The sequence below is a fragment of the Thunnus albacares genome, chromosome 18, assembly GCF_914725855.1.
Source record: "Thunnus albacares chromosome 18, fThuAlb1.1, whole genome shotgun sequence".
Taxonomy (NCBI): Eukaryota; Metazoa; Chordata; class Actinopteri; order Scombriformes; family Scombridae; genus Thunnus; species Thunnus albacares.
In genome coordinates this window covers 4,628,542-4,651,791 of record NC_058123.1, presented here as the reverse complement: position 1 = coordinate 4,651,791, position 23,250 = coordinate 4,628,542, and the positions used below count along the sequence as shown (strand labels likewise).

At 39.8% G+C, this 23,250-nt stretch overlaps 2 protein-coding genes across 4 annotated transcripts in view; one reads left to right on the top strand and one right to left on the bottom strand.

Moving 5' to 3' along the window:
* Positions 1-476: 476 nt before the first annotated feature.
* On the bottom strand, positions 477-8,235 carry ube2l3a (ubiquitin-conjugating enzyme E2L 3a). Its single transcript, XM_044333521.1, has 4 exons — positions 8,112-8,235; positions 3,342-3,437; positions 3,050-3,236; positions 477-1,716 (listed from the first exon to the last, which is right to left on the bottom strand). The coding sequence occupies exons 1-4, from the start codon at positions 8,136-8,138 to the stop codon at positions 1,562-1,564; spliced, it is 465 nt and encodes a 154-aa protein (XP_044189456.1). The 5' UTR covers positions 8,139-8,235; the 3' UTR covers positions 477-1,561.
* A 3,027-nt stretch (positions 8,236-11,262) lies between these two features.
* Positions 11,263-23,250, top strand: part of zfyve16 (zinc finger, FYVE domain containing 16) — a 28,559-nt gene continuing 16,571 nt past the window's right edge. The window contains exons 1-5 of one of the 3 annotated variants that reach the window (XM_044333467.1): positions 11,263-11,281; positions 12,209-12,481; positions 17,286-17,394; positions 17,571-19,636; positions 21,182-21,278. In XM_044333467.1, the coding sequence (XP_044189402.1) occupies positions 17,325-17,394; positions 17,571-19,636; positions 21,182-21,278 (2,233 nt within the window). In that variant the 5' untranslated portion in view covers positions 11,263-11,281; positions 12,209-12,481; positions 17,286-17,324. Of the gene's footprint in view, positions 11,282-11,812; positions 11,893-12,208; positions 12,482-17,285; positions 17,395-17,570; positions 19,637-21,181; positions 21,279-23,250 lie in introns of those variants that run through there. The other 2 variants (XM_044333466.1, XM_044333468.1) reach the window with 2 other exon arrangements.

The following is a 23,250-nucleotide window of genomic DNA, read 5'->3' as shown; positions in this document are numbered from 1 at the left end:
CATAATTTATAGTCCTCCTTCTAATAATGTGACACCTTTAATCTTCCGTATGTGTTCAGCTGGGTTGAGATCTGGAGACTGTGAAGGACATATGATTTACATCATTGTAATACTTATTAAAACACAAGGTTTTTCCCCTTCAGTCACGTTATGAAATTGATATTTTAAGACTCCGACGGGTATAAAACAAACAGGCAGCAAAGAGGATAATAAACACGATACACATTCGATTGAGCATCCTTCACAGACTTTTATTAATTAAGCAGCTCCTGTCTTCTGCCTTATACGTGTCTGCTGGTGAGCTATGATACCTCAGACTATGTCAGCATTGAGTTTACTGATAAGAAAAAGCTAATTAGAGCCGTTTTAATACTGTTCAGAGTCATATTGGCAACGCGTGCTTCATTTACCACGTTCTCAGTGTGAAAATATTAATATTCTGATGAGTAAATGAACAAGAATTGGTAAAATCAAAGTGAGAGTAGAGGGGAGAGTACCTCTGCATGTTATCATATTTTATTACTTTTGCAGAACTGGACAACTCTGTGTGAACATCGTGTGCTTGAACGGGGGTCAGAAGAGAGAAATGAACAAAGTGCCTCGTAGAACTGTGTCTGACATCCAGACATGTAGGAGTTCAATAAGAAAAAACACATCAGATTTCCCACTTGTATGGCTGCTAATAATAATAATAATAATAATAAAAATAATAATAATGCTCACTGACAGTATGCACTTTCCTGGGAGGCCAACAGAGGTGGAAGGATTTTAATTATAAGGGACTACTTGTTCCAACATGTCAAATACAAAAACATTTCAAAGGAAACATGACTGTTGTTGCATTTAATACATTTCTTTGTTTGCCAGTTTTTTTTTTTACATCTGGATTCTGCGTCAGTAACAAACTTAAAATTTTTTCCTTGGACTGCAACAGGTGACTTCACAGAGTACAGTGTATCATAAGAGAAAAAAAACAAAACAAACAAAAAAAAAAAAAAAAGGAAAATTAAAAGGAGAGAGACAACCAGATATATACAACAGCATTAAATGCTGAGCATGTTTGTTAACTTTTGAAAACAAAGCTTTATAATCTGTAAACAGGTCTGCATAAGCGAATGATTAATCTGAGATAACATTCAACATTTAAGTAGGCAGAACAGCACTTCTTATTTTTTTTTTTTCTTTTTAAATATGTTTCCAGGATGCCACCTCTGACAATTTTCTTATTTTTTTCTAAAAAGAAATCAGTAGAAAGAAGTCATTAACAACCAAAAGGTGACACCTAGAGGCCAGAGCCTGCCTATTCACCAAAAAGTCCTGCTTTTTTTTTTGGCAAAGTGAAACAGAAACAACAAGCCTCTATTAAGGAGTGGTAGGAGAGTGCTAAAACAATGCAGGTGCGTAAGAACGGGGCGTCTCTGTATATTTGGGGGGGGGGGGGGGGGGGTAAGAACAGAGATGTTGAAGGGAGGGGTGGGGGGGTGGTGGGGGGGGGAAGGTAGGCTCGTCGAACAGGAAACAGAAAGGAGGCCAACAGCCGTGAGTGTCAGTTGTTGTGTTGTCAGTCCACAGGCCGCTTTTCACTGTGTTTCTTTGTGAACTCCTCGGCGTTCTTCATGAATTTCGCGCGGTCTTTGGTGTATTCCTCTGCCAGGTCTGCCCTCAGCGGATGCTCGGGCTGAGGGATGTTCACCAGAGCGATGAGACACTGAATCACTGCAGGAAGACAGGAAACGGTAATATAAGTCGTTGATGCACAGAAGTCTCTGTTATCATATGTATAAACACATGTGGGACTTTCTACCAGTTAAAAAAAAAGACAACTTCAGATCAGTAAAAACAACTGTGAGGAAACATTTTTTTGCATTTGTCAACCTTCAAAGTCCAAAAATGTTGATTTTATTAGTGTTTTTTGTATTGTGGAGCTCGACTTTATTCATTCTTTGCAATTGTGAAACGACACTGAACTTGTTTTAAACTTTTGGTAACAAGTAAGACTAGACTTCTGTTCGGCCTGTTCGGGATGCTTAGTTAACATATTTATTCATATTGTTGCAACAGTTGGTTTCACTTTTACTGTTAAATGAGAACTAACTTACGTTTACAGTAAATGTGATACTATTTTAGGCTGGAGGGTCAACTTCCCCAAATCCAATACAAGAGCACAACAGAGTCGCTAACATTACTATAAAGTCTTACAGCTTCCCGCACAATTGGAAAATGTTACAAAACAGAGGATGTGTTATTGTGAACGTGACTTTTTGAACATAACCACAAAACTCAGGTTGGTTTTAGCGGTAATGCTGGGTCACGTTACTGATGTAAAGATTTGGCTCTTGCATGTTGTGGTTTTGGAGAGACTGAGTTATGATTATTAAGGTGCATGACTGCAGAATCTCTGTTCATGTGAGCCTCAAATACATTTAGTAGCTATTGCTGAACATTTGACAGCTATAAATGGCATCAAAATGGGGTTTTGATATAATGAAAATCTCAAACCTGCATTAACAAAAGCAGAAACAAGTAGTGAACACAACACTGACATATCATCAGCTTTTAAGTTGATATGTTGAACTTATTTCCACATCCAGCAGTCACGGAGCAACATCATCATTCATTAGGAGTCGTGTTTCTGTCCACCTGGTGAATGTAAGTCCAATATTCACTCTCTTTTAGCTTCTGTTTTTGCTCTCTACCAACTCCTGAGGGAAATATCTGGCTCTTTAGCTGCTAAATGCTCCACTATGTTCACCAGCTAGTCTACAGCTAACTGTGTCTGTTTGCTGTTTGGTGCTGAAAACGACACTATGAGAGCGCTGAGAGTGAACCGAAACAGTAAAGTTGCAGCCACACAGTTAAACAATGAGCTGAAACTCACTATAAAGCTCCGTAAAGCCGAGAGGAGCTGCAGAGTCTCTGACCAACACATCACACACTGACAGCTCAGACTGTGGTGTTGTGAAATATACAAGGCCAGATTAATGAGCTCCTTTTAAACTCTGTAACGAAGCACAGAAGGATCAGACAGCAGGAACGAACTCGTCCTCACCTTGGCAAGTTCTCGTCGCTGGCTTCCAGTTCTCCACACTTATGATGGGCAGGCAGACCTGACCCTTCTCGTCGATGTTGGGATGGTAGATTTTTGTCTTGAAAGTGATCTTAGGTGGCTTGAAGGGATACTCCGCCGGGAAGATGATCTCAATCCTAAACGCTCCTTTGTCATATGGAGCACAATCCTTCAAGGAAAGACAAACAGTAGAAGAAGAGGTTGTCTTGTCAATAAAGTTTTTTATGAACCTTTCGTTATGTTTTATTTTAGCAGCAGTTTGTTCAGTACTTACAGGAACAATGAGCCCTTGCCAGTTCAAAATATTTGCTTCATCCACTTGAATGTTGCGGAAATGCTTCATTCCAGATTTGCGGATGTCATCGAGCTCCTGCCAAAAAACAAACAAACACAGTTGATTTAAAATGGATAAAATCAGAGACACCGTGACTCATAGAGAATAAACTTCTACATATAATAATAGTGATGCTTTAATCAACCAGCAGGGGGAATAAAATCTAGCATGTAATACGGCCCTGATGGAGCGACTCCATTCAGACAGTAAACAGTTACATCAGACTCATATCCGCTCTCCGCTGCTCAGTCACTGCTTACATACTTCACTGTCCTTCCATAGTTTTACCATGAATACTGCAATATAGTCGAGATATTATATGTTTGAATTAGTAGCTAATAATATAGCACAGTGTTGTCTTGTTTACATATTTCTACAATAGAGTTTTGTGTGCTTCAGTGTCTTGTATGATGTCTTTACTAACATTAATATTATGTTATTATAACTGCTTTAAATATGCTTTAAAGTCCCTGAAAACACGGTGTAAAATCTTAAGTATTACTCAGTAAATTTTCATTATTAAAAAAAAAGTGCAATAATCAAAGTTAAAGTTAGTTATAGTTGTTATTTATGGAGAGTTTATCAGGACTGTGTGGATGTGATTTGATCAAGTTTGATTGACGGTGACCTAAATATTGTTGAATCCTGATTGGTTTACAAATATATGCAATAAATTTGATCTAGTGTGGCTTAGATTGTGCTGCCTGCTACATGGATAAATGTAAATGTGAATATGATCATCCTTTACTACTTAAGAGCTGATTGATAAGCTGGTTTTTGGAGTCTTTTATTTCCATTGTCAACATTTTCCTCAATGAGTCATTTTGGTGTATTAAATTTTAAAAAATAGTAAAATATGACAGTCACAATTTCCCCACAGTTGTTTGAAAAATGGCTTAAATAATTATTAGTTGGCCTTTTTTTTTGGCCAATCAACAAATTTGCTATTTTTCTCAATCAATCATTTGACTGTAAAATATCAGCAAATAGTGATAAAAGTATATTCAGTTCACTATCAGCTCCGTCACATTTGAGAATGTTTGACATTTTTGCACTTTGTGTTTTGTTTGAAAATATAAAATAATATAAAATAATACTGTATATTTAGTAAAAAATTAATGTTAGTAAAATTACTTTAAATACCACAAATAATTTCTTTTCTATCCTGAAACAGACCAAATGTTTTTTCATGCAGATGTTTAGGAGAGTTTTTGAGGATTCTGGAAAACCTTCAGAACAGCTGTGAGTTAGTTTTGCCTAAAAAAAGCTAATGATGATGATGATGATAATAATAATAATAATAATAATAATAATAATAATAATCCCTTTTTATCAAGCTGTAGTGATGTTTCCTGGTTACACTGGCCAATAGCTGAAGTCAATGTACTTAAGTTTCATAAACTGCAGAAGAGAAAGTTAGTGAGTTTTATTGTTTTCTGACAGCAGAGAGTAAAACTATTTTCACTTCCTGTCACTAACATTTACCTGCCTTGTAAAACTGGAATATCAGGAAGTCACTCAGTGAAACTTATCACTGATGTCATCAGTCACATGAGAAATTCCAGCAGTGGATGAAGTATTCACATCCTTTACTACAGTAAAAGTACAAGTACAACAATGTAAAAATACTCCATTACAAGTAAAAAACCTGCATGAAAAATCCTACTACAGTAAAAGTACATAAGTATTATGAGCCTGATGTAGTTAAAGTATTGCAGTAAAAGTACATAAGTATTATCAGCTTGATGTAGTTAAAGTATTGCAGTAAAAGTAGTGGTTTGGTCCCTCTGACTGATATATTATTATATATGACATCATTAGATTATTAATAGTGAAGCATCAGTGTTAGAGCAGCATGTTACTGTTGTAGCTGCTGGAGGTGGAGCTAGTTTACACTACTTTATATACAGTTAGCTAGTTTAGTCCACTGGTTCCCAACTTAGGGGTCGGGCCCCTCCAAAGGGTCAGCAGATAAATCTGAGGGGTCGTGAGATGATTAATGGGAGAGGAAAGAAGAAAAAACAAAGTTCTGATACACAAATCTGTTTTCAGTTTTTGGACTTTTTCTCTAATCTTTGATTTTTGCTGATATATTGGATCATTTGAACATTTATTGAAATGAAAGCATGTGAGAAGTTTAGAGGGAAAAATCACTATTTGGTGGAGCTGTTAACAACTCATAGACATGTGAAATGTGACCCCGACTACACACTGCTTTTTGTAAGACGTCAAAAGACAAAAAGGTTGGAAACCACTGGTTTCATCTTTAACAATGTGTTGTATTTTAAAAGCTTGTTATATTATCCATTGTGTCAAATCTTCATCTGAAAAGTAACTAAAGCTGTCAAATAAATGTAGTTCAATTCAATTCAAACTTTATTTTGGACTCATAAGAGGGTCCATAGCATGTATGTGGTATAAAAAAGATAAAAACACAATATTTCATCACTCAATCTAAGAAACAGTTCATATGTATCTCTGGTGTTTTCTGAGCCTGGATGAATACTGAGAGCAGTTCTTCCTCAGGCTGGTTAAAACCTCTATGATTCTGTTCTCTGACTCATCCGAGCAACACATGAAATTGTACAGCAGATGTCTTAGAAGTGCTTCACATGTAGGAACACCGGAGAACACAGACGGCTGACTGACTGATGGCACCGTGCCATCTGGGAACCTGAAGCAGCAACCTCAAAGAGTCATTGTGAGCCTCCGCATGCTACTCTTCCTGTAGCAAACACCGTAGATCAACACAGAGATGTGCAGAACGCTCGAAATAAGAAACGCTTTACATCGACGGACTAAACCGAGCGTATAGTTCACAACACGGTCGATAAATATCTGCCATCGTTCAAATCATCAGTGAGAAAACAGCCAAGGTATTTTTATTTCCTTGCATGTCATGAGAGGAATATCGCACAGGTGAAACACAGGAAAAACTCATTTCCTATCCTCTCTACTTCTGAGTATCAGGACATTATTATTTCTGGCATCAAATTTAAAGTCATAATCTTTGCCGTGCTGAGAGCACACCTTCAGTAGCCCGCCGCTCTACGGACTAAATGTTACCAAGTCAACAGCATAAACAAGCTGACTGAAATCAGAGTTTCCAAAAAGACAGCCTGCGTTACGCCCATTCAATTGTTTCGATGGGTCATTCATACACAAAATTCCAACTTGGTGAATTATTTACATACAACAGAGCAGATGCAGCATTGCCCCATTTAAGTATATAGCCTACTTTATTGAAACACCTCTAGCAAGCAATTTCAGAAATAATTATTCATGATTTATTCTGTTAAAGGCCTTGGATGCATCAATAAAACTAGGGCTGAGAGATTAAAAAAAAAAAAAAAAAATCCAATTTTGATTATTTTGACTGACATTGTGATATGATTTGTGATATTAGAGGGAGTGAAAAACATATTAAACTGATTATGGTGTGATTTTTATTGGGATTTGTATCAAACAAAGATGTTTTCTTACATCTGTACAATATGGCTTGTAAGCCAGGATACATATTTTAACAAATATTGCGCCTCCTGCGATTTGAAAACTGCAGTTGCGAGATAAAATTGAATAAATACACATAGTGGGATTTTGGCTTCCATATTTAGCAGCTATTTCCTAACATAAATCAGTGACGTGTTTTTTTCTTTTAAAGCCAAAACTGAATATCAGTGGTGAGAATAAACATTTCCAACTTGGGTTAACAGGATTCTTTCCGGAACTTTGGAGAGAATACCAGCAGGGGCAATGGGTCTATAATTAACCATGCTATTTAGTTTAACAGCCTCGTCCTTAATGACGGGCACTAACAGGACAGAGGTGGTAGATTCAGGAAGGACACTGTGAACTATGACACCAGTAAATCACATGACAAACACAGGACAGAGTTTATGACTGGCATGAATAGAAAGTATAATATTTCCTTCTGAAATGCAGTGGAGTGGAAGTATAAAGTAGCATAAACTCGAGTACAAGTACCTCAAAACTGTACTTAAGTACAGCACTTGAGTAAATATACTTAATTACTCTCCAACTAGTGGGGGAAATGCCTGTAAAAGATTGTTTGTTGAATACGACACACACGGAGAAAACAAAACCAAATCTTAAAAGTGAGTCATACAGAAACTGAAGGACTGAGCAGCCACACAATCACTTTCCCTTTTCAGCTCCCCGAGTGAAACGAGTTTACAACGCGATATTGAAGCACTTGATCGTGACTATTAGTGACTATATTTGGTCATATTTCACAATAAGATGATTTACCGTGTGATATATCGCCCAGCTGAGGGCTGACGTCACGTCCCAACCCCAAAGTCTCCATGTTTTAGCCTTCAGACGGTGACAGCGCGTTAAAAACCAGCGGGCTGTAGTTTCCACCGAGAAAAGGTGTTTTTAAACGCTCTCCTCTCCCTCCCCTCCCACTGCTCGGATAAAAACCTGTTGTAACGACTTTGTGTTATCTCTTAACGGCTCTCTGTGAGTGCTGAATCACGTCTCAAAAACTAGCGGTTAACTCGTTACCTTCTCTACCGTTTGTCGGACGTCATTATCCTTTCATTTTGTCGGGACAGATGGACGCCAAACACTCGGCTTCACGGCGTTTTCTCTTGGACGATGTGTGTGTAGCCGAACGCACACGGCCGACACGAGTAGTTTAAACCCTCTTAAAGTGAAATAAAGCCGGAAATTTGTACATTTTCTTACCTTGCCTAGTCTCCTGGTCGAAGTCATTGTGGTACCGATTTGGTCGTCTTCTTCTTCCTGTTTCTTTCCGTTCCTCGTCGACTTCTTTTGGGTGTGATGTGAGCTGGTTGACACGCGGCGTCCTTCCGCGATACCGCCACCTGCCGGTCCGGAGGGCGCCGTTTAGTTCCAGGATTAACAAAGTTAACGTTTGGAGTCCCAAAAGGTGGTATTTTTTTATCTTGTGCGCACAACTTAATATCTTGTGGGAACAAGTTATTATCTTGCGTGCACAACATACAAAAATACCACCTTTTGAGACTGTAGGGGTTCTGTAAAAAACATAGCAAAAACGCCGCCATGTTTCTAACATACTTACTACCATACATCAATAAACTATTAAAAGCTATAAACGCAACTGATCCCCTTGGTCTTTAAAGCGTAGGCCTATCATGCCTTTACTGTACAGATATTAACTTGTTCCCTCAAGATGATTATCTTGTACACACAAGATAATAACTTGTGTGCACAAGATAAAAAAATACCACCTTTTTTGGACTTTAGGGGCTCCGTAATATGGAGCCCTAAAGCAGCGGTTCTCAACCATGTTCCAGAGGTTCCCTAGAAAAATTAGGAATATTTTATTTATATTATTTCATTGACTAGGTGTTAGCTCAATGACAGAATGTACAAGAATGGCTATCCTGTTCATAGGTGTCACAGTCTTCACTGTTAATCTGCCAAGCTACAGTATAGACAGTTATAAAATAACTAAATCTTATCATATGATGACTACGTCTTATCAAATATGGGTCCTCAGCAATGTGCGTCAATTTGGGGGTCCTTGAAACCCATAAGGTTGAGAACCACTGCCCTAAAGTGTTCAGAATCAGAACCAGGTTTATTGCCAATTAGGTTTGCACATACAAGGAATTTGTCTTGGTGTTGTGGTGCATAACAGTCAAAAATATACAGAAAAATTAAAGTCCCCCTTCACTCAAAAATGTGTTTTTCATTTTGTTCCTTCAGTTGGATGTTTGAGCTTCTCTGTGTAGAATGATGTATGTGCAGAGTTTGTTTTCACATTTATCTGCTGAACGTGGAAAGTTTCTCTGTGCTCATTGAAAATCCAGTTTTAAGGGGCCTTCGAGATGGATTTATATCATCACAAACTGTCTGGAAGATAATCCTGGTCCAGTATGAAACTTACACAAGTGTGATGTGGAAACTTGAAGCCTCCAGTGCACAAACACTGAGAATGAACTTTACAGTGAAGGAGGAGACATCTTGTGTCCAGCTGTTAAACTTTAGAAATGAAAAATATTTGCATATTTATAGATTCTTGATTTTTAATGAGGGAGAAGGAGTACATGTCATTTGCGCAAGTGAGGTATTAATGCATTTGATCTCTCTCTTTAACTCAAAGCCAGTCTTTCTCTCAGTCCATGTGAATACTTCTGTAATCTTCTGCTGTTTCTTTCTTTCATAAATAGATCTCAGCCACATCAAAGTTACACTTAAGATGAACTTCTAATGTTCTCTAAAATTAGAAACTGTAGTAAAATGAACTGTGGAAATATTCAGCAAGTTATCTTTGATTTAACGTTTCAGCAGTTTTTAAAGTTATTTTGGTTTGGATTTAAACAGCTGTTGTATTATGGAAATGCATAAAATTAAAGAGGTAGCAATAGTAGAGGGCAAAGCTGCTGCAGAGGTAGACAGCACAGGACAGGACACTGCTGCCATCTAATGGTTATAAAGTGTAACTACACAGTAATGTCAAATTATCTTATTAATTCTTTACACGGTTTTACTTCCTTTAGAAGATACAGTTGAACATCTTCCATTGAGAGGATATCACAAAACATTGTAAGCATCTTATATTAACTTTTCTGCTATAACATTAGCAGAGTAATCTCAACTCTTATAAAGTTTGGGGTTGGAAGTTGGGTGGTAGGTTACATTTGAGGAGGGTGGCACAGGTGGTCAGAGCAAGGTGCTATATCTCAAAAAACAACATCCACCTACTGCACTTCAACATACTGTGTTTGCAGTCACCATCATACATCATCTTCTTTTTTTACTTTTACTACTAGGCTGCAGTTTTTATGTCTAACAAATGGCAAATTAAAAAAAAGTGGAGTGGAAATCTCTGTCCATCCATTCATTATCTATACCCACTTATCCTTTGCATGGTCACATGCAGGGTCTCATGCTCTGTCCATATCTTGTTAAAAAAGTTCCAACACTACCTCCAGAGACTCCTGACTCTGGTAACTTCCCACAACATCTATCAGAAGCTAAATCAGTTAACATCTGTGCTCTGATTTGAGTAATAAAAAGTCAAACAGAAACAGACCCAAAACTCTAAAATCCTCTTGTAAAAAGTAGTTCTAGACCTGTGACACTGAGCATGAAGCAGTGCTGAACAGTTCAGAAACGGACAACATGGTATAAAAACATACTGCTTGCTAGTTTGACACCTCTGGATATCAACCTGAGAACACAGATTAGCTTTATTTTGAAAATGGTGACGCAAAAGCCAAAAGAAACATATTCTGACAGTGAATGTTACAACAACACAATGATGCAAACGTGAAATACCACGTAAAAACAACTGAGGAAGAAGAAAAGCAAGATCATAGCCAGAAGGCTTTAACCCGGAAACTCATGTAGTGATGAAGAAAAAACAAGCTCCTTTAAAGATATAAGATGTAAATCTTAATTACCAGTGATTATACCCAGAAGTCACACAGTACATGTATAAGTGAGACAACAGAGGACAAAGCAATTATTTCCACCCGGGATGAATTTCTTAATTTGTAACCTTAGAATAGTTGTGTTAGACCTTTCAAACAATGGGATGCTGCTATTTCAATGTTTGAAATACATAAGAAAATATGTAAAAATACAAATAAGAAGAGCTTATGTCTGACATGTTAAAGTTACAATCAGCCAATCTCAAACTGTATCATCTTATTACAATTCAGACTTGCTGTCAATAATAGTTGGACTCAGATGCAGAAGTAAACACTGCAGATATGGTTATAGGCAGTTTACTTAGAAGGATGGGAAAGTTTAGAGTTTGTAGAAAGGAAGGAGATCAGGTTACCAGGTAGAGGCAGGTTGTAGGTAAACAGGACATTTATTTTTTTATGAAGGTAACAAGAGACACAACACAACACACAAAGGTATGTGTAGACTCTCAGTCAGTAATTGGTGATAAGAGGACTTTGTTGAATCTACTCTCTGACCCTAGTGCTGATAGTGACAGTTTCATACATTTTATATTACTAAGTAAGGGCTGCAAATTGTAACTTAAACATCTCAAGAATATTTAGGTCAATACAATATCAGACTTCTTTTTTTTTAAAGTCAGTGGATACATACACTGTAATGTGTGTTTTCATTAAAAATGAGCAGCTGCCTAAAAGAAGAAAGAAAAAGCTGTAACATTTTAGTATTTTTATATGCACTTCCATGTATTTTATATTCACTGGCATTTTATCTGCTTTTCATGAGCTTATTTCTTTTATTTGCATCTTGCATCAGTCATTTTAACCACAATCTAGACTCTAGAGAGAAAGTCAGTATGATTTGAGAGGAATTTGCATGTTCAAAAAACAGTTGAGGACTAACGTAAAAAGTCTTTGTATTTCAGTCTAAGGTGTGAATTTATGGAACAGCTGTAATGAGGAAGTGAAAACATGCAGAACACTTAGTAAGTTTAAAAAACAACAACTGAACAAATACAAAAATGTATAATCAGAAAGAAACATAATAGGAGGACAGGACAGGATGTGTAAGTTGTTTTTGTATTATTTTGCTTTTGTTGTTCTGATGTTACCTCTTGAGGTCAAATAGGACGTGTTGTTAACAGTGTCAACATTATAAGCTGTAGCTACAGCCCACACCTTTCTGCAGAAATCTAAGTTGTGTCATTGTGTTGTTTTCAACTGTAGTGTTTGTGTATCTGCCTCTTCTCTTATGTGTTTATGTATGTATGTGTATATATGAATGCATACATAGGACATATACATCTATATTTATACATATGACCTAATTATTTCTGTATATGATTGCAATTAAATGTCCGTTTCATTTTGAAATAATTGCAGTGTTAGTGTGCAGTGTAATTAGACGGTGGGCTGGCTTCCAACACTGAGGCTGAGCGGATCCTGTGACCTCCCGACAGTCTGTTCAAGATGGCCGCTTGAGTGGAGCATTTACACATCTTCAATAAAACTCATCCAACAGCGACAGCTTCGCAAACAACTTTAACGGGTCTTATCACAGGATGAAACGACCATACCGGCGACGGTTGTTCCTTTGTCGACACGGAAGATGAGCGTAACCGTTGAGGACGACGTCGGAGTTATGGAATAAACCAGGTTAGCTAGCCACTTTAGCCAGCTAACGTCTCCAATAACTAACTAACAGGCTAATGTTAACTTTAGCTACACCTGCTTTAATCACCACCAGGTGACAAACAACAGGTTGTGTATCGGTGGCTGACTGTTTCAGGGGTATAAACGGTTAGTTAGCTGCTAACAGCCACATAATTAACGTTCATGCTAAGTGTCAATGTGTTTGTTATGGTGATATGTTAAGAGTTGCTAATGTTACCTGCTAACGTCAGCGGTTTAAACGGTCCAGACAACCGTCCGACTTCATCCTTAAAAAATGTCACCCAAGCTGCTTTTTTGTGGTTTGTGGAGACTTGACAAGTGTAATGTTTTAAGAGTGAAGCTATAAATCAGGGGTGGAAAGTACATTTACTCTAGTACTGTACTTCAATACAATTTTGAGGTACTTGTATTTTCATTTGATGCTACTTTAGTCCCACTCCTCTACACTTCAGAGAGAAATATTACTTCCTACTCCACTATATCTATTTGACAGCTTTAGTTACTCTTCAAAAGAAGGTTTGACATAATGGATAATATAACAAGCTTTTAAAGGTGCTATACGGAGGTATCAGAAATTCCTTCTCATTAGTGACACCGGTGGTTGTTAAATGAACTGCAGTCAACAGCTCACTTAACAGCATCTAGACTATCGCAGGTGATGTCTTTTTCCTCGCTTACACTTCTCATATTAACATAAAAGATCTCTAATGTTGTGTTTTGCACCGTGTTGCAGCAAAGCATTTCTCGCACCCAGTCAGCCCCCCTCCACCCTGGTGTTTGTTTGTGTTTGTTTGCACACTCACACACACACACACACACACACACATACACACATACACACACACACACACACACAGGTTCCTGTTGTGTTGTGGCTGCTGGCTAGTGAGAGTCAATCCGCATAGCCCAAAAATATGTTAATCAACCACCTGAACCTGACCCGACCCGCAACACCAACTCTCTTTTTCCAATCGTGTTAACCAAATACTGGTGGGCTCAGCAAGCTGTTGCGTGGGAATCAGAGTTTTTTTTTTTGTCTTAACACATGTCTTGACGTGATCTTTAAAGTTGAAAAAAAAAATTTGTATTAATGATTACTCATAGTCAGAAAAATAGACTGACAAATGGTTACTGTGGAAAAAGATGAAAATGCATTTTTAACTGTGATGATAAACAGCAAGACATGTATTTAGTAAGACTGACTTCCTCATTCCCATCCATATATAGCTTACATTGGTAAACAATTATTGTGTGACACAACAGTACGGAGAGGTTTATTGGTGGATGAGAGAGGAATAAAGTTGTTTGCTAAATTTAACCACTTAGACACATGTTGGTCTGTGGAAAGAGGAGGCTGCACCAGCGGTTTAGAGCTCCTCAGTGTCCTTGGATGTTGTGAGTCTTCTACAATGCTTCTTTGTTGCTTCTTTATTCATACAGTTGTTGAAGTTGTTCATCTTTTAAAGTCTACAGTGCTTTTCTACACAGACGTGAGGACGAATTAACACAAAGATGCATGGAGAAATCTGTCATCTGATTATAAGTCTCAGACACCTCAAAAGTAATCTGTTTTATGCCATTTTTGGCCTGATTCCTTACAGCAGGAGCATCTCTATAACTTAATTTAACTATTAACTACTAAATTATCTGGACTATCTTTGGCTATTCTTAAACCATGTAAAGTATGGATTTAAGGTTTTAAAGGAAACTGCTTCTCATTTTGAACATTCAGTCTACTCTTTATCAAGGGACTGATTTTTAGAAGTATTTGATGTTTGCCTTCTCTTTTAAGTGAGTTATTTTTAACCATGCTTGATATTTGCTTTCCTATAAATTGACCTATTTTTATTCCCAGTATTATTAACCCATTTCTGACATTCCATGAATCGGGTTTAAAAGGAAGGGCAATTTGGCTTTTTTCCTCTGCACATCTTAACATGAAGTGATCAGTATCAAGTATGATTTGGCCTGGAGATTCTTATGTTTATTATAGATTTTACAATTGAAGTTGAACTGTGTTGGAGTGACAATGTTATGGATCTGCACATCATGACACTTGAAGCTCCATGGGTGATGGCGCTGTGAGCTATTGCAGGCACTGAGCTGCCAGACAGTGCATCAGGGAGAGTCCTACCGTGCCACAAAAGCACATTATTATACACTTTTCTCCCTGATGCTCGTTATTCGTGCATGTTTCTTCCTTATGTTGTAACACAGACATTGAGAGTGTTTGTGGCTTATGTTTGTGTTTCTTTCTTTAGGCGAGAAGAAGTCAAATCAATTGTATTTATATAGTGCCAAATCACAAAAGAAGTCATCTCAGGGCACTTTTCATATAGAGCAGGTCTAGATTGTACTCTTTATCTTACAGAGACTCAACATTCCCCCATGAGCAAGCACTTGGCAACAGCAGCAAGGAAAAACTCCTCTTTAACAGGAGGAAACCTCGAGCAGAACTGGGCTCTAGGTGGGCGGCCATCTGCCATGACCGGATGGGTTGAGAGAGAAATAGGGAGGGAGGGAGGAGAGAGAGAGAGAGAGAGAGAGAGAGAGAGAGAGACAGAGAAGCACAGCAAGAACAATAATTACAACAAGTGCAAGTGCAACAAGCGCAACCACAGATCCATAGGTACCTGTGAGACGAGAAAGCACAAAATTACAGGGAAGATGCCAAGTTAGTAACATGCATTAATGGTACATGAATGTGTACAGATGGAGAGGAAGAAAGAGGAACTCAGTATATTAATGGAAGTCCCCTGGCAGTCTAGGCCTATAGCAGCATAACTAAAGGCTGGTCCAAGGCAAGCCTTGGCCGGCCCTAACTATAAGCTTTATCAAAAAGGAAAGTTTTAAGCCGACTTTTAAACTTAGAGAGGGTGTCTGTCTCCCAGACCCAAACTGGAAGATAGTTCCACAGGAAAGGAGCCTGATAGTTGAAGGCTCTGCCTCCCCCTGTACTTTTGGAAACTCTAGGAACAACAACTAAGCCTGCATTCTGGGAGTGCAGTGTTGCAATATTATGTGGGTGAAAAAAGGTAGTCCTTTTTGATTTATTTGATTTATGTGGGAGTTAAAGGACATATCCTTATCAAAGATAACTCCCAGATTCCTTACGGTGGAGCTGGAGCCAAGGTAATGCCATCCAGAGTAGCTATATTATCAGATAAAGTGTTTCTAAGGTGTTTAGAGCCAAGCACAATAACTTCAGTTTTGTTGGAGTTTAGTAGCAGAAAAGTGCAGGTCATCCAGGTCTTTATGTCCTTAAGGCATGCCTGGAGTTTAGTTAACTGAATGGTTTCAACTTGCTTCATTGATTAATATAATTGGGTGAATAGTATTGGTCCAAGAACAGTACCTTGTGGAACTCCGTGCCTAAGTGTTGCGTGCATGGAGGATTCATCGTTAAGGTGTACAAACTGAAATCGATCTGATGAATAGGACTTAAACCAGCTTAATGCGGTTCCTTTAATGCCAGTTGAAAACATAAATATTAATATTTCCCTCCGGACAAAAGTTGATTCTCGGTCATGCTGTGCTTTCTGTAGCTTGCTCAGCTGAAAAAGCTGCAGGCCGTCTAAAAGTAGACAATGTAACTCCTGTGCGACATAGAAAATGAAAGTCATGATATTACCCTCAGGTGGAAAAAGTCTCAATCTATAGAAATTGTATTGTAGATAATACTGAATTAAATGACTGTACCCTTGACAAGTTGAGAAGTACCACACTTTAATAATCTTGTATAAACCATTTTCCTACACAGCAGAAGACAGTTGATTCATGTCTGTCAGCAAAAATGACAAATACATATGGTCGCTGGTTATTACATTAGAAAAAAATCACATGATGCAACACAGTCTGTTTGCTGTGAAACTCACAGTCTGTGTGAAGATAATGGAGACAATTCTTCATTCCCATGCAGGTTGTACACTGTACCTGTAACCAGAGAGGTGATTATCAAAATATATCCTACTGTACGTTAATTTAGAATTACAAAGTAGATGTAGGGTGTTGTAAAGACAAGTGCATATTCAAGGATATCCTGCAAAATATGAATGACATCAAACTAACAAGAGTGTAATAGAATATTGTGGTGTAGTTTAAAAGTTGTTTTTTCTCAGCCTTAAAGGCTGTATCACAGTTAAGTGATACTATTTTCTGCGCTTGTACTGTTCCAGCTGGGTGACATGAAAGCCTCAAATTCACATTACCGTTGACTGTAAACAGAATGTTGTTACTCATAAACATCCTCTGGAAGTTCCAACAACCAAGCCCCAAATATGTACACATGTGATGATGGACTTTGTCGCCAAAGCTAGAGTGACTTCTATATGCCTCTGTGTCATCTTCAGTCCGTTGCTATGTCTTAGTAATTATTTACACAGATTTTAGGTGTGGTTGGTACTTGCCAGTTATCAGATTATGAAGCCTGATTATGTCAGCCCGTCTGCCCTGCCTAAAATTATATGTATGAAAGCCCTTCTTAAGTAGCTAAGGGTGAGTAATTAGTGTCAACTTATAAAGTTTGCACATGCACATGCACATGCACATTTTCTTTTTCAGTACTTTCCCTTATGTTTAATTTTCTAAATAGTTGTTGCCAAAAAGATGAATTCTCTGCTGCATGAGGAATGAATAAACAAGAATGTCAAATGGGGTTAATGTGTCGAGAACTGACCTAGATTCTTGCCCCTTAAGAAGGTTTTTTTTTAAATCAAAAGACCAAAGAGACTGAAAAATCATAGGTTCTCTTCTCAGAATTACAACATGTCTTTTTGTTTATTTTTAGGAATTGGAGGGGATCAAGGGCCCTTTGTTTTAGCCCAGTATGGACAGCTTCTTCAAGGCAGCAGTATGTGATCTGGATAAACTGCTGGATGACTTTGAGCTCAATACTGGTGAGATTATTCACAAAACACACGTACAGTTACATCTGATCCATAATTTTGAATGTGTGTGTTGTTGTGAAGCCATTAAAATAACTTCAGAAAAGAAAGTGAGTCTCTTTCACCTCTCTAAATGATCATTTTAAAGCTTTATCTGAACTTGTTTTGATCTTTTTTTTTTATTACAGAGGAGCATGAATGCAAATCGGTTTTCCTGAAGCCTTCAGCGTACCCCTTCTCCTCTCTGGGCCCTCAAAGTATATCTTCCGAGGCGTCCACTGTCCCACCGAACCTCCCTGACCTTAATTCTCTTCATTATGGTTCTGCCACCAGCTGTCCCGACAGCTCCACCAGTCACAACCGCAGCACTGATGACAGAGAGGTCAAAGGTCAGCCTCTCACCGGAGTGGACCTTCTCTCCTCTGTGGATCGCAGGCCTGCTAAAAGCTCTGCGCCTCCCTGCCCCGATCGGGCTCTGAAGCCGGTGTGCGACCTTGTGAATGACACAAGCTCGGCCATCCTGGTCCGAGCCAACAGCCACGATGCTTTCAGCGAGCTGGACATGGTGGAAAAGCAAATGGAGGAGGAGGAGACGCTGCTTGTGGACTTCAGCAGCCCTGTGGTGAGTGTACGTGGAGAGGAGCAAGGGGGGCTTAGCCAAAGCGCCGGCTGTAGAGACACCAAGCAAGAGCAAGCCTCTGCAGGGGAAGACGAACTGTTGGGTCTAGATTCCCATGAGCAGGTCGGTGGATACTCTGCCTCACTCTGCCTGCTGGATGTTATTCTTCCTGCTGCTGTGGAGACAAGCTGCGAGTCCACAGATGAGTCACTGTCACTTAAGACCACAGAGTCAGCTGACAGAGAGGAGAAGGATTGTGAGGAGGTGGCTTGCATAAACCAAGTAGTGGATGCCTCCTTAGACCACTGTAAACAAGAGGGCAACCCGCCTGCTGGAAGCAGTAAAGAAGTTACAACAACCTCAGAGAATAAAGAGGATGAGTCAAAAGAAACTTTGGATAAATGTGAGGGAGGGTCTATAAATGCAGCGGCCTCAGAGAGTGAACCAGTGGGTTTGTCTTGCCTGCCCATAGCTGTATCCATGTGTGGAGCTCTGGTGAGCCAAAAGACCACAGAAGATGAGTCGGGGGAAGCTACAGAGCAGTGTGAAGAGGCAGACGCATCTGAGAGCACAGAGGCAGACTCCCTGTCGGCCTTGGAAGCCAGGGAGAACAGGTCCTGTTTAGAGGAACCTGCTGACTCGGGAGTCTCTGTGTCCCAGCAGCTCGCAGGGGGCCGGCTGTCACCAGAGGGGCAGCAGCATCTCTCTCCTGAACCCGCTGCTGTCGCCCCCCCTGCGGACCTTCCCTCCTCTGATCGCTCAGAACCCAGCCCAGTCGACCCTCCCGAGTTTGGCTTCGAGTATCTGCCGGAGAGCGACCAGGCCGAGATGCTGGTCACAGACGAGGAGTTGGATGCGTTCCTGCAGGCGCACACGGAGGCAGAGCAGGGTAGAGGCGTCTCTTGTTGCAGCAGCTCTGGTGATTTCACTCAACCCGAGAGTCTCTCAGAATTCAACGGGGATCTGGAGGACAGGCTCGCAGAAGAGGAACTGAGGATCTGTAGTCGAGCGAGACGAGAGGAACTAGAGGGCCTGGCTTCCCCAGAAAGTGACAGAACAATATGTGTTTCTGTAGAGGGAAGTTTAAACCCTGATGCTCCGTCACTATCGCAGGACTCTTGTCAAGAAGAGCCAGAACTCTCCTCTGGGGGAAGCCACTCTTTGACCAGCAACACTTTCCAGTCCCAGTACAGCAGTAGCTCTGATCAACAGCCCTCCTATGGAGGTGCCAGACCTAAACAGCTACACTGCCAAACTGCAAGATCTCAACCAGCAGGGGAAGAAGAGGAGCAGGCTCAGGTGCTCAGCGGTGGGGCCGGCACAGTAGAAGCTGAAGAGAGTTCTCCCACAAGCCCCGGTCTTATAGAAGAGCATTCCAACATTAGCCCGATATACACAGCTCAGGAGCATCAGGATTACAGCGTGGGGTACGACGAACTCTCAGAGCCCCCGCCTTACCCCGGGGAGCCACCCTCAGAAGGTGCCAGGTCGGTGAACTGGAAGAGAGAGGGAGCGGAGGAGCTGGGGTGCAGGCAGCCTGCTTGGGTGCCGGACTCAGAAGCTCCCAACTGTATGAACTGCTACCAGAGGTTCACGTTTACCAAGAGGCGGCATCACTGTCGAGCCTGCGGGAAGGTACGTCAGTCAGCTTATAGGCAAACATTTAACTGTATTCATTGTGTTTTATAGCTGGAATGTTGTATGTGGAAACTCTCTGGTGAGATATAAATACAAGTAGAAAGGCTCGATTTCAAATCAAGAACACGATTTTGAGAGTAAAGCGTCTTTATAGCTGCAACAATCAGGTGATTAATCGTTTAGTCAATTAATAAGCCACTATTTTGATAATTGATTAATTGTTTCAGTCACTTTTCAAGCAAAAAAGCTAAACATATGATAGTTTTAGCTCCTTAAATGTGAGGAGTTGCTGCTTTTCTTTGTCATATAGGACATTAACTGTTGGTCAGAAAAAACAAGGAATTTGAAGACGTCACCTTGGACTCTGTAAAAAAAAAAAATTGTAAAGGGCGTTTTTTGATACTTTTATAGACTAAACAATTAATCAAGAAGATGATCTGCAGATTAATCAATAATGAAAATAATAGTTGCAGCCCTAAGGATCTTAACCTCTTGACCCAAAGCACACTGCCTAGTTGCAAACTATACTCCATACTTAACTCCACATGTTCTACACTTTGAATGAAATATGGCACCTGTGTGGTTAGTTGAATTAACAGAAAACCACAGTGAAACCATTAGAAAACAAAGAAAACGCTACATTATACTTGTATTACAGTATTTTGACAAGCAGGTAGACATCCAGTGAGATGCAATTTATAAAAAAACTCTTTTAGTATTTTCCTCAGGACCAAAATATAAACCAGCTCTTTTTGCAGTAAGCTAATTGTCTTCAAAGCTGTTATTTTGCTGACAGAACCACGCAGTGCCGTGTGTGTGTGTGTGTGTGTGTGTGTGTGTGTGTGTGTGTGTGTGTGTGTGTGTGTGTGTGTGTGTGTGTGTGTGTGTGTGTGTGTGTGTGTGTGTGTGAACTCGAGGAATGCTTCAGATTAAATTAATTGAAATCCTCTGAGACATAAGATTTGCACCTGGTGTTAAGAGCCTTCTCGTCTATAAATATGACTTAACTAAATTTACCAAAATATAGAAAATCAGCCTCCGTTACGTGCTTGTTTTACATGATTATTTATTTTTTCTGCTATTTGTATAATTGGAGATATAAAAATGCCTTTTTTTTTTTTTTTTTTTTTTTTAAACACTATCTGAAGTGAAATGCTCTTATGAAGGTGGCGTGTTTTAGAAATAAAACAGATTATGTCCCAGCTCCAAATATAGCACAGTGGATTCATGTAAAAGGAGAGCATGAGTCAGCAGTTCTTTCCGCAGCCCTCCTATAGATCTGTACCGAGCCATGTGTCCTAAAGCTGGAGTTAAGTCCTTTAAGGCCAGCGATTAAAACAGCATTAGAGAGGACTGTTTAAGATGTGTTATTGTTCACAGCATGACTCACTCGCCGCTTAAGGGACTAGACACACAAAGATGTGTAGACACACTGTAAACAACTGTACTCTTTTCTTTATTTATGTGGATTTACTGTCCGTGCAAGCTGCTCCGTAGCACGTTCGTCATCTCGTCATTGTCGTCCTCTTTCCTCTGTGGCAGGTCTACTGTGCCGTGTGCTGCAACAGGAAGTGTAAGCTGAAGTACCTGGAGAAAGAGGCTCGCGTGTGCGTCATCTGCTTCGATAGTATACACAGAGGTAAGCCCCCCCGGGATCGGTCTGATTGGAGATCTGGCACAACCACAAAAGTTTCACTTCAACATTTTTCTACAGAAACGTGTTTCCAAGCTAATCCAGATGTGTGTGAATATGGTTTCAGTGTTCTAAAAGGGGAAATACTGAACTATCACAGTCTGTCAGGAGTCGTTTGATTGCTGAGAATCACTTCATAAGACAAGAGATGCTTTAATCTTTTCATCGGAGCTTTGATCAGTCGTAAATTATTGATAGATCTGTTGTATGCTCAACCTCATTATATATGCATTTCATGGAGGGAGATACACTGCTAGAAGCCTGTGATTTTTTTTTTTTGAAGGACCTTTTTAAACAGCTTTTTAAATTATGATGAATTTAATTGTATTTTTTTATGCTAGAGTGCACAGAATTTCCAATTAGCATTCATTTATTTTCCTCCGTTGTGGACAAAAGAGCAGACACCCTCCTGTCTATAAATGATAATCAGCGTTCGCTCTCCTGCTGTACCTTTTTATTAAGTGCTCGCTTGCTTATGGAGGATTAACTGAGTGTGTAAACAGAAGTGTATGGGTATAGATTCTTAAGAGGACGATCGGTTGGTTATATACTGAAATTTGAGTTGTTTAACTAGAAGTTTTTTTAACCCACCAAATGCACATGTGCTGAATCAATGTAACACTTTAAAGCTGCACTGATCAATATACATGTCTGTCCGTCACTGACTGACTGAGTGATGAAGTTACACCATTGGTCGGTCTGCCGAGTGTTGGAGTTCCCCCGTTGGCCGTTGCTCTTTCAAAATGAATTGGTGCAAACGGTTTTCTATTAAATCCTCAGGGGGCGTCATGATTGCAAGATTGTCAGAGGAGCGTGTGGAGAGGTTGTTGTTGTTGTCGTTGTTGTTGTTGACCCGGCGCGTGAGGTCCGCGGCCTCGGTGCCGTCGGGGAGCGTCATGTCGCTCCCCGGGATGATGTCGGTGGCTCACCCAGCGGCGGTGCGCCTGGGACCGCTGCACATGAGGAACCTCCGACGTTTGTTTGTGTGGCTTCTGACAAACAGCTCTTCATGTGCTGGGAAGATATGAGAGAGAGCGGCACAGTTAAAGCACCACAGAGAACAATCACTCTGACAAAATACTCAATACGGAGTGACTCTTAGAAAAATGAGAGACATCTGCAGATAGAAACATGAAAGAGCAGCAGGTGCTAACAGATAACTAGAAAAGTTAACATTTTAAAAAGTTCTCTTTCAAATCTGACATCCCAAGATGTGAGTGGACGCTACCACTGACGATCCTTGTAACAAACCGGCCACAGTTTCTTACATTGACCATAAACAGTCCAGCCATATATGAGGTTTTGACTTAATCTTGTTATATTAGCAGTGGATCTAATAGCAGGGGGGTCACTCTGAGTGATGAACCCAGCTTTACAGGCCATTTTCAAACTCATTGTTTTGATTTTACGGCTATTTTGGATCAGTCTCACTCCTATATCTCACCACAGCAAACAGACACAGTTAGCTGTAGACTAGCTGGTGAACATAGCGGAGTGTTTGGCAGCTTACGAGCCAAATATTTCCCCTCAGGAGTTTGTGGAGATGAAAAAAGCTTGAAAGAGAGTAAATATCAGACTTACAGTCATCAGCCGGACACAAACACGACTCCAAATGAATGATAATGCTGCTCCGAATCTGCTTGATGTTTAAATGAGCAACTGTTTGCCTCACGAGCTTGTTCACCTTATCAGCTTTAGAAGATGATATTATGTCAGTGTTGTGTTTATAGATTTTTCCCCCTGTCCCCAAATGACTAAAAAAACCAAATAAAACTGGTTTAATATCTGACGGTTGTCAACAACCCCCCCCCCCCCCCACCCCAGGAGCTTTTACTGCATCTGTATGGTCTTTTTTTCTCTAAACCCACGAGTTATCTTTAAAACTTTAAAAATAGACCGAACTCACTAAGTTGTCATT